The sequence below is a fragment of the Rutidosis leptorrhynchoides genome, chromosome 1, assembly GCF_046630445.1.
Source record: "Rutidosis leptorrhynchoides isolate AG116_Rl617_1_P2 chromosome 1, CSIRO_AGI_Rlap_v1, whole genome shotgun sequence".
NCBI lineage: Eukaryota > Viridiplantae > Streptophyta > Magnoliopsida > Asterales > Asteraceae > Rutidosis > Rutidosis leptorrhynchoides.
This window is the reverse complement of record NC_092333.1, coordinates 325718279-325727320: the sequence shown is the minus strand read 5'-3', so window position 1 is coordinate 325727320 and position 9042 is coordinate 325718279. Positions and strand designations below refer to the sequence as shown.

Here is a 9042-nt window from a genome sequence, read left to right as displayed (position 1 = left end):
TGTGTATGTGGTTAGACCATCTGCCGTAGGTCTAGACCATCGGACCGATGGTCATTCTGTTGGACCGATGGTAGATTATTTTGATTAATTTTAATTGAATGATTGGTCTCTGATAATTTCTGTGATGCCCATCTAATGCTAGTGCTTGTAGTTTGTATTAGAATGTCAGGTGGCTCATTTATTGGTCAATGGATGTTCAACATCGACCGTAGGAGAATCCTAGCTAGATATCGACCAATCTTAGTAGAACAAAAGGTCATTGCGACTCGACAGACTTATAGTCCTTGGGAACAGATTGGGTGTCAGGCTTTCATAGATATTGGGGATTATTACTGTCCTGCTCTACTTAGAGAATTTTACGCCAATGTTGCTTTAGAGGATGGTAAGAAGAAGTTTGTACACTCGGGTCTATTTAATCAACAGTATAGGTGGACTTTAGAGGAATTCTCAAACCTGTTAAACGTTCCTCATACTGGGGTTAAGATACTGTACCCTAGCAAAGATATCAGAAAAATTCCCAGTAGATTCAGATTGTCAGATGTTATTGTTAGGATATGCAAGCCAGAGAAGGTAGTGTATACTGGTAGAGTTGAGGTTAGTGATGAAGATATCTTGCCACAACATGAGATACATTTGAGAATCATCAAAAGAAATGTGACTTTTAGGAGAGAAGGAGATCATTTGCTGTCTGGTACTGAAGTCTTGTTTTTATATTGCCTACTAGAGGGTATTCAAGTGAATGTGGGACACTTTCTCATTCATGTGATGAAAGATTTTCTTGAATCAGAAGAACCATTCCCATATGCAGCTTTACTGTATAACTTGTTTGAGAAACTTGGTGTGATTCAACATGAAGAAAAGTTAGTGCCAGAGGATCCCATAATGGGATGATTGATTCTGATGTTATGTTTATGTTTGATTATTTTCAGATTATTGTGTAATTTGATAATGCTAGCCTGTTAGCATTGATACGGTATCTTATGTCTGTAATGATCTAACTTTGAACATGTGATTATGTAACCATGATTGTACTAATGTGATATGTTCTGTGATGATAAATCAGTGATACTTAATTAATCATGAATTTAACGCTGATTAAGAATTGTGTTTGCAGTTTTTGTTAATCATGTCAGGTGCACAAATGGATCAAGAACAAGCTGTCCACAGTTCTGAGACTGAATCATCAGGAGGACCCACATCTGCTAGTCTTCCAGGGTTGAAGGCGAGCCCTAACTCTAATCTGATGGCGTGTCTAAATGACAAAGGTCCAAATGCTAGCAAGTACAAGACTGTGATTGAATTCTTGAAGCGTTCAAGGATATTTGATGCGGTGTCAATGCCATGTACTGCTTATTATTCTCATCAGAGAGAATTCTGGGCTAACGCTAGAGTGGAAACTGTTGATAATAAGCCTGTGATAGTAAGTCGAGTATGTGATCAAGAGGTTAAGATATCTGAGTATACTATTTGGAACACGTTTTTGTTTGAGGATGATGAGAAAATGCCCAAGAGACTGTCGAAGACTAAGATTACTGGATGTGTGCTGAGATGTGAGTATGCTGGTGATATTACACGTGCTACGATCAAAAGAAGCGGATTCACTCCACCGTACAGATATCTGTCTTTAGTGATTGTTAAGTGTTTGAGTACGTTACAAGGCGGATTTGATGAGCTGAGTGAGATTTATCGGGGAATGTTTGCTGCCTTGATTCTGAAAGCTGATTTCAATTTTTCGGGTGTTATCTTTGATCTGTTGATGGAGAATGTTACGAGCCAACAATACTTGATTTATCCGAGGTTCCTGCAGATAATGATTAATGCTCAAACTATGGATCTACCGAGATCAAAGAAGGACGTCATCGAGCTGAAACATATGACTGATCTTACGTTTAATCGATTAAATCAGAAGAAGAGTGCTAGTGATGGAAAGCTGGTGTGTCATCTTGCGAGGGAAGATTATCAATGTCCACCAGGCAAGAAGTGGAGGAATGAGAACAGTCTATCTGGTCATGAGCCTGATTTTGAGCTAGCAAACAGTGATGAAGAGGTTGATCAGCCGATGAATACTCAGGGTACAGGTGGTTCTGGTACTGGAGGTTTGGCTGATGAGCCCGTTGATGTTAATACTGGTATTGGTGAAGAAGCTCCTAGAGGTGAGAGGAGACGTCTGGTAGAAGATGAAGGTTCTCAGGTTTCTACAAAGATGAGACCGAGCAAGAGGTTTAAGTTGGTTTTGAAGAATCCAGGTGGTTCTGCTACAGGTGCTACACAAAGAACTGCACCTACTCAAGCACAAAGTCAACAACAGCAACAAAGTCAGCCACGGCAACAAACTCAACCGCAACATCAATCACCGCCAATTGTTCAACAATTGTCTCAAGAGACTGTGTCTACTCCAACTCCGGAGGCACCACATACAGGAGCAGAAGGAGGAGTTAGTTCATCTGCTCTTCAGAATTTGAATGATTTGTATGTTCAAGCTATGGCTGATAATGTGAGAATGAAGAAGGATATGGATGCGAAAGTGGAGGAGTTGAGAGAAGAGAATCGTGTGAAAACTGAGGATGTTACTAGGTTGAGAACTCAGGTTGATTTGTTACAGAAGAAAGTTGGTGATCAATCATTGTTGTTAACTGCTGCAAAGAAAGAAGCTTCTGAAGCTAGAAAGGTGGCAGAGTCGGCTTTGGCTAAGATTACTGCTTGGGAAGAGAAGTTTGATCTGGTTGAATTGCCAGAGGGAGAAACTGATGTTCAAATGGTGGTGGCTCCTGGTACTTCAAAAGAAACAGCACTGTCAGTAATTCCTTTACAAATTGATTATAGTTTTAGTGAATTCTTTTCTAAACAGGATGAGCTCAAGCATTCTGTTGTTTATGATGATTTAGAGGAGGGGGAGATCCCTCACAACTTCACCAGAGCTGAGCTGGACGAGCTGGTGCGTCTAGAGCAAGAAGAAGCTAAAGCTGCTGACGCACAGTCCGATGATCCTCCATCAGAGGATGATTCTTTTGGCCCTGAGATTTCTAAGGATATCGATGATGGGGAAGTTGATGGTTTAATGGAAGATGTTACTTTTGAAGAATATCCTACGTATATGAATGATAGGAATGAAGATCTTCCTGGTTTTGAGGAGTTGTTTAGAACAGATGACGAAGTTTTGAATCGAAGGTGTAAAGAGAAAGAGAGAACTGAGGTTTTGCCTGAAGGGTTCTTGCCAGTCAAGTATAATGATGAGGTTGCTGCGAAGTTAGAAGCTGACTGGCGTGATATTTTGAGGATTCGAAAGTATTGTGAAAAACCGAAGCTTGAGCCAAAGTATTTGAAGATGATAAATTTGAGGAAAGGTGCGAAAGGAAGGATCTTGGCCTGGGCATACATTGAAGAATTCAACATGTTTGCAATTAAACGAGAGTTTGGAGTTGACTACATCAAACATGGTCATGAGTTCAAGTCACTGCCGTATTTTGAGCTTATGCAGATTGCCAGGTTAAAGATGTTGTATTGTGGAATGAACGATCGCTCATCATTGTTGGTTAAGAAAGTTCGAATCGCGTACAATTCGAATAACTGGAAGGATTTTAGACCACAGTATCCGAGGATTAAGTACAGGGTTGATCCTATTAATGGAGTATCTCGACAAATTTTGAAGTATAAGCCGGCAAAGACTATGAAGAAGGTTCCGTTAAGAAAATTGCCGCAGAATTGGAGTCAGAGATTTCGTTGGTGGTTTTATGATGATCGTTCTGAGGAAGCTGTGATTGTTTTAGATAAGCTGAAGGAAGATGATATCGATTGTATTCGTGTGTTGGATCCGATCTGGTTAAGGAACTGTACCGAAGCTGATATTTTTACTTTGTACTATAACCGTATGCTTTATCGTCGTGAAAACAGGGTACAGGCTGAACAGTATGTTAAAGTGGCTAAGCTGTGCTACTTGAACAACATGGTGATCGATCCGTATGATGACTGAAGACTTATGGAATAGAACTAGGTCTTAGGGGGAGTTTGTTGGTGCATAAATCCCGAGTTCTATTACGTTTATTGTTCTATTTGTTATGTACTTGATATTTCAGTCATATATGTACGTGGACACTTATACTTTGTGTTTATGATGCTTAGTATAATGTCGTGAATAGGTCAAGCAGTCGGTTCGCTGCACAAGACCATCGACCGATGGTAGGGAACATCGATCGAGGGACTGTCACCATCGGCCGAAGGTCCCCGACCACCGGCCGATGGTCGCTGTATTTAGTATAAATACGGGTTTCGTGGTTTTGTGTTAGGTTACACACCATAAACCCTTAGGCCGTCGTATTACTTGCTGCTAATCGTCCCAAAACCCTTACCAACCGAATACACAGTCTTAGGCATCGATTCTATCAATTATTCATTGGTTAATTCGATCCCGTTAGTCTAATACGTATTCGACTCATTCTAATTAGTGTTTCCGCCATTATTATTAATCTAGATACAACGTATGATCTAAGGTCCAAACTACATCTACAAGCATGACTAATTCAGATCCATGGTATACAACCCCGTTCTTATCCATATGTATATAAATTTACAACGCAGAATAGGTAACCACTAACACAATATCTTAAAATGCTATTTGCAATGAGAATTGACTAGGTATTGACACCCGGCAAGGCCTAGACGAGCCTTTTGTCCACCTGACAGGTTTAATCCTTTTTCTCCAATATACGACATATCACCTCCAATCATAAGTGAAACAACTGTGTCAAGTGCACATGCCTTTAAAACAGCAGAATATCTGTACAAGAAAAATAGATCCAACTTGGTATATTATGCACATGCCATTATTGAGATTCTCGAGCCTTAAGTACTATTTATGTATGAACTATAGACAATATATGTAACTTGGGATATACAAATGATATTATTGTTAGATTATTTTACATGGTTTTCGACTAATCACGTTTTTATTTATTTGTATATACTTCCATTTAAAACTATTTTAGTATTAAATGTAGTTATATATAAATAATCATAATGTAAGCTCATTAAGCTAGCGATCAGATCTTGAGCTAGAGCTCGGCTTGAATCGCTTGCAGCCCTACATGAAACTATTGGCCAAGTATATACCTTCTACCATTATTGAGTCAAATGATACAAGTTCTTCAAAAATAGGAAAGTTTCAAACTTATTGATGAGGTACATGATAACTTTCCTTCCCTGCATACGATATAAATGTCTGAAAGTTATAGCGTTCTTCAAAAAGTAAATAAATAAATAAGTGAGAATAACAACTTACCAAATATGTTTGATTTCAATGAAAATCGACCCGTTGATCCCTTCGTTTTCAGATTTTTACTTTGCTTGCCTGTCTTAGTTTTCTCAATTTTAGCACGACCATTACTACTTTCTCCCTGCAACATCGCAACTCCTTTCTTCACCTTTTCATGATACACAGTTGGCGGTGCAAGCTTCAATTGTGGCATAATATCTACTTGGACCATCCTCTTGCAACAACCAATATTCTGATTAATATTATCAGAATATTCTAAAAAATCTGACCCTTTTGACACCCATGACCCGTTTCGACCCCTTAACCAACGCAACCCATTTGGACCCATTTAACGATCTGACCATCTGACCCATGACCCATTTCAACCATAAACTGTCTTGACCCGTTAACCAAACCGACCCAACCTGACCCGTTTGCGATGTATATGTGCAACATAAGAGAGAAAAAAGAAACTAACCCTTGTTATTTGTCGCTCATTCTCATGTAAGTGAGCGTTACTCGTCACTTGTGATGACTTATGTTTGGGTAAAGGTTTACTCACCAACCCATTCTCAGTAGGACCCGCACCCTTCTTCTTTGGCATACAAATGGGACAACCTGTAGACAAACCTCTATTTGAGGCGGGTAAATCGCAATGCAAATGACTTGCATGCCCGCAGTTGTAAATTCGTATCTGGTTGTAAGCAGACAATTACATATACAACGTAAAACGCTCCGTGGGCCGTGAACATGAGAAGCTCCCCAAAACGTTCTAATAAGAAAGCAGCAGCATCTATAATTCCATATTCTTGGCACAAGCGTAAACAATGGTCTACTCTATAGCTTTCACAGGTCTCGAGGTAATGGAGTACAGAATTGGGTTCGTATTGACACAGCAACTGCACAAAAAAACCAACACACTTTAGATTCAAGTCTAACAGATTAAGACGACTCTGTAGTATAATCTGGAAAAAGGGTAACGGTCAAAAAGCACCATCTTTAGTTTGACTCCATTTTAAAAATTACAGTTTGACACTTATCATTCAACACAGGTTTAACTTGCAATTACAATTACAACTGCAGTTTGACTTTTAGCTTAAATCAGTTTGACTTGCAATTACAGCAGTTTGAATTCATAACAATTACAGCAGTAGCAGGTTTTACTTGCCAAAATTAACAATTTGATGACATATTAAGAAATTTTCAGACTATTGGTAATTCTAAAATCAAGAAAAGAAAAAAAAAACAAAATTCATTATGATTAATTATAAATGATCTATGTTTATACACTACACACACCACCAATACAAGTGACTTACAATAGGTAAGAGTCCACCAACTTTTAACGCAGGGTTCAAAGTCATTTCATGAAGTAGTTGACCTACAAAAAGCTAGTTAATTTAGTATAATGAGCTAAAAATGCATGAAGAGTTAGCTAGTTATGCACTAATAGATGAAACAAAAATTGAATGACATCAATAGTTACAAACAAATCCGGTAGACTATTTTGACTTATTATCCATACTAGTTACAAACAATACATGAAACAGTGAAATGTAATAAACTATTAAGTACCTTGAATAATAAATGATAAAGATTACAATAGCATTTCAGACTTTCAATTTTATGAAAATCAAATGATAATAGAAAATTAGTGAGTCCTGTTTCTTATTATAATCTACCCATTTTGCACCTCAAGAGAAGAATAACAGAGTAAAATTTCTACTATAACCGACTCACCAAAAATCTGTGCTGTAAACGTGCAGGCATTGGCTGAACAGAATTTGCATGGACATGTACAACATCAGCCTGTTGTCGCAAACGAATTGCATATGAATATTTTGAAATCAATAACAAACAAGTATTATATTTATTTATAGAAATTATGAACTATTTCAGCAAACCTTAGTCCACTTCTGCTGTATACAGTCAAATTGAAACCGTCTATGTTGAGTAGCTTTCGAAGAAGGCTAACTTGTTGTGAAGAATTAAACATGAAATCAACCTAAAAAAATTATAATCAAATCAGATGCTAAATTACATTGCATCTATCATGTGTAAATTAAATAGCATCACAACCACCATATTAGTTAAAAAAAAATTAAGACACTAGTTCATTCAAGAACCCAAAAACCCTAACTTTCAATTTCCATATTTTAGCCAAATCAACAATCAATTAAAATAGTTTTACATTAGAGATTAGTTACGAGTAAAATAGATTCGAAAACAAACTTAACAGCTGAGTTATTGTTTAAGTGATGAATGAATTCCACTACTGTTCTCCTCAGATCCCACGAACATTACGATGATGGTGTTAACCAACAATTGAAACCCAAATCCTGTAAGTCGACTATGTTTTGCTGTGATGTATCGTTATGATTTGTGAATTGAACGAGGAGTGACTGACTGAGTGAGTAAATCTTGTAAACTCAAACTGAATTTGAAACAAAGTGTTTGAAATTGATTTTAACTTTGAGATGCAAATTTTAGTGAAATAAAAGGCGGGTTCTCTTTAAATTTGTAGAAATTTTTGAGGATTGTGAATTTTGTGTGTAACATTTAAATTCTTTATAATTAATTTATTAGTTATATTCTAGATCGATCAATAAAAAAAGCTTAACGCTGGTGGTGGGTGGTGGTGAGTGGTGGTGGAGGGTGGTGGTTGTGGTGGCGGCAGGTGGTGGTGGTGGTGGTGGTGCTTGGTGGTGGTGGTGGTTGGTGGTGGTGATTGGTGGTTGGTGGTGGTGATTGGTGGTTGCGAATCAAATCGGTGTGGTTGTAATGAGTTCGAGAGAAACGATATTGATGTTGCTGTGGTTGTACTTTGAGGTTCGGTAGCGGTTTTTTGTTGTCTAGTGGTGGTTCGTGTAGTGACCCGAACTTTTCCATGTTTATATATATTAATTGAGATTGATATTTACATGATTAAATGTTTCCAACATGTTAAGCAATTAAACTTGTTAAGACTTGATTAATTGAAATATGTTTCATATAGACAATTGACCACCCAAGTTGACCGGTGATTCACGAACGTTAAAACTTGTAAAAACTATATGATAACATATATATGGATATATATATAGTTAACATGATACTATGATAAGTAAACATATCATTAAGTATATTAACAATGAACTACATATGTCAAAACAAGACTACTAACTTAATGATTTTTAAACGAGACATATATGTAACGATTATCGTTGTAAATACATTTAATGTATATATATCATATTAAGAGATATTCATACATGATAATATCATGATAATATAATAATTTAAAATCTCATTTGATATTATAAACATTGGGTTAACAACATTTAACAAGATCGTTAACCTAAAGGTTTCAAAACAACACTTACATGTAACGACTAACGATGACTTAACGACTCAGTTAAAATGTATATACATGTAGTGTTTTAATATGTATTTATACACTTTTGAAAGACTTCAATACACTTATCAAAATACTTCTACTTAACAAAAATGCTTACAATTGCATCCTCGTTCAGTTTCATCAACAATTCTACTCGTATGCACCCGTATTCGTACTCGTACAATACACAGCTTTTAGATGTATGTACTATTGGTATATACACTCCAATGATCAGCTCTTAGCAGCCCATGTGAGTCACCTAACACATGTGGGAACCATCATTTGGCAACTAGCATGAAATATCTCATAAAATTACAAAAATATGAGTAATCATTCATGACTTATTTACATGAAAACAAAATTACATATCCTTTATATCTAATCCATACACCAACGACCAAAAACACCTACAAACACT

The 9042-nt window shown here is 36.9% G+C and overlaps 1 protein-coding gene across 5 annotated transcripts; it reads right to left on the bottom strand.

Annotated features, from left to right (window-relative positions):
- Nucleotides 1-4433: 4433 nt before the first annotated feature.
- On the bottom strand, nucleotides 4434-8026 carry LOC139870245 (uncharacterized). Of its 5 annotated transcripts, none has more exons than XM_071858082.1 (8): nucleotides 7486-8026; nucleotides 7153-7253; nucleotides 6989-7057; nucleotides 6568-6639; nucleotides 5727-6147; nucleotides 5276-5501; nucleotides 5107-5196; nucleotides 4434-4774 (listed from the first exon to the last, which is right to left on the bottom strand). In XM_071858082.1, exons 5-7 carry the CDS (start codon nucleotides 5850-5852, stop codon nucleotides 5165-5167), a joined length of 384 nt encoding a protein of 127 aa, XP_071714183.1. In that variant the 5' UTR covers nucleotides 5853-6147; nucleotides 6568-6639; nucleotides 6989-7057; nucleotides 7153-7253; nucleotides 7486-8026; the 3' UTR covers nucleotides 4434-4774; nucleotides 5107-5164. The 5 variants fall into 5 exon arrangements, with proteins under 5 accessions (XP_071714183.1, XP_071714180.1, XP_071714200.1 ...); XM_071858079.1 differs by having other exon boundaries at nucleotides 6568-6629; XM_071858099.1 differs by having other exon boundaries at nucleotides 5276-5483; nucleotides 6568-6629.
- Nucleotides 8027-9042: the final 1016 nt, after the last annotated feature.